The following is a 2,351-nucleotide window of genomic DNA, read 5'->3' on the forward strand; positions in this document are numbered from 1 at the left end:
AAATCGTTCACGGTGGTAATTCGACCTTTATCAACTCGTTTGATAAAACCAAATTTTCCTGATAGTAAGTCTAACTTGAACCGTCATGTCGTCATCTGACAAGCAACCGGAAACTTTCGAATGTTCATGCACACGATGCAAAACTTGTCCTTTTATTTCTAACCTGTTTAAGATCTCAGGACCGAATCGATGCTTTAGAATCACTGACCGCTTTACATGCATCTCCAAAATGTCATCTATGGCATAACCTGCACTCTATGTAAGAAGACCTACATAGGCGAAACAGGGAGAAGATTGGCGGACCGCTTTTGCGAACACCTACGAGATGTAATTTTATCAACACGTTTGATGAAACCAAATTTTCCTGATAGTTCATGTGGTGTGTAAGCTGAAACACTCTCCAATGTAGTCCACCTTTCTAATGTGATTTGAGGTAAAATCGGTCAACAGAGTTCCCACTACTTGGTTGGTGCTTAGTTTAAGGTTAATACCAATACACGGACAATGAAATCTACGCTATTCGGGAGACTTTGGCGAATTATTTCAATCCAACTCCACCGGGGACAGACAAGAAGGGTTCCAAGTCATTTTAATTTAGGCCAATCCTGGAGGGGAGTATGTTTACTTCGCTATACAGTGAGTACTATATAAAGTCTACTTGACCCAGTGACAGAGAAATTTCAACACCAAGCCAATGATAAATTCCCCGTGATATCATGGGTCTGGAGGTTGTATGGTTTATATTTGACTGATGGCTTATATTGAGCGTGCCCAAGTCGTTTCAACGAAAATGTTTATTTTTTAGATATAACAAAACGTAACATAAAGTAGCATAACTTAACTTAACTTAACTTTGCTTAACGTAACATAACGTAACGTAGCCCAACGTAATCTAACGTAACATGCATTTTCTGGCTTCAAGAGGTTCGAAAAAAAAGTGACAAAAATTTCGTTTTGAAAAGGAAACACGAGGTCGAGCCTATGACGTTCCTTTAAAAAAAAAGAAAAGGAAAACTTCTTTAGATAAATGCACACGTAATAGACTGTAGTGAAGATGATAGAAACCTGATTGCTAGACATTTACAATCTAAAATATCACTTAAAACCTCGCATTATCATTCGTACTCTCCTTCATAAATAATAAAGGCTATCAGTTCAATGATGAGACTGGTACTCTTTAAATTTCTGATGTGAATATAAGGTCTTCGAATGCAGAGTCCCTGACACTCTTATTTCTGAAAACACCACGCGTCAAAAAAGGTATTATTTTTGTCAGCTTGAATGCCATAATCTATAATACCAGATCTGTCTCCACAGCCACTGATCCCTCGCTGCATAGAATAAGCGACTCTTCCATCACTCAACCAGCCCGCTCTGTAAAAAAAAAATAAATAAAAAAAACAATGACAATAACAACAACAATACCAACGACAGTAATGGCAATAATAATAATAATAATAATAATAATAATCGTAATTATTATCCAAATGTATTAGCTATTGTACAAAAAAAACACGAAACAAGTACAAATATTCCACGATATTGTACACTTGGTTATTGTACAGTAGAGAACCTGTTTGAATACTTTAGTGGCTGACATTGCCCGCAACGGACAAATCTGCCACTCGTTCTTGGTTGTTCACAATTCATCTACTAAAAATTTAGTGCAAAAAAAGTTGGATAATAAATGGTTTATTAGATGGTTTGGTGTGTAGTATCGCTGAGTATTTCTACTCGTTGTTTGCATTTTGACTTGCCCTAGCGAACTCATCGAAATACAGTACAACTGGTAAAATACTTAGTGATACTACACACCAAAACATCTGATAAGATATATCTATTACAAAATATTCGAATCTGATTGGATCTGTGTGCACCTGTTTGTTTCGTAATTGGCGCGCAAGCAATTGTACTCCACTCAGTTCTATTACTATTACTAATGAGGATGCTTATGATAACTATCGAAGAGAATTTTTATCATTAATTTGTGGATCCTACTATCAGGTAAAAAGGTCTCGTCACGTGCTCTGACACTGGCTAGAATGAAAGAACGCGAGGAATTATGTATACCAGCTCACTCTGTATACTTTTTGTTTCCTGTGCCTCACAAACTGCCCCTAGATCACCTAGGATGTAAACGCGTCTACCTTAGTTATGCAAGGTAGACTTTAAACCCATGATCACAATATTTAAGTCCAATTGCCTCTTGCTGGCCAGGTCATGCAAGCAGCCCATAGAGCAAAAACACAGCTCCTTGAAAGCTAATTCACAATGAGGTTATGCTCCCATTTTTTGCTTTTGAAAATTATACATTGATTTGTTTACTTATTTCCGCATGCCATATCACAACT

The 2,351-nt window shown here is 37.0% G+C and overlaps 1 protein-coding gene across 1 annotated transcript in view; it reads right to left on the reverse strand.

Moving 5' to 3' along the window:
• Positions 1–801: 801 nt before the first annotated feature.
• LOC138016418 (stabilin-2-like) overlaps positions 802–2,351 on the reverse strand; it is a 64,505-nt gene continuing 62,955 nt past the window's right edge. Inside the window, exon 5 of the mRNA XM_068863561.1 lies at positions 802–1,374. Coding sequence (XP_068719662.1) covers positions 1,230–1,374 — 145 coding nt within the window. The 3' untranslated portion in view covers positions 802–1,229. The remainder of the gene's footprint in view (positions 1,375–2,351) is intronic.

The sequence above is a fragment of the Montipora capricornis genome, chromosome 9 (genome assembly GCF_036669925.1).
Source record: "Montipora capricornis isolate CH-2021 chromosome 9, ASM3666992v2, whole genome shotgun sequence".
NCBI lineage: Eukaryota > Metazoa > Cnidaria > Anthozoa > Scleractinia > Acroporidae > Montipora > Montipora capricornis.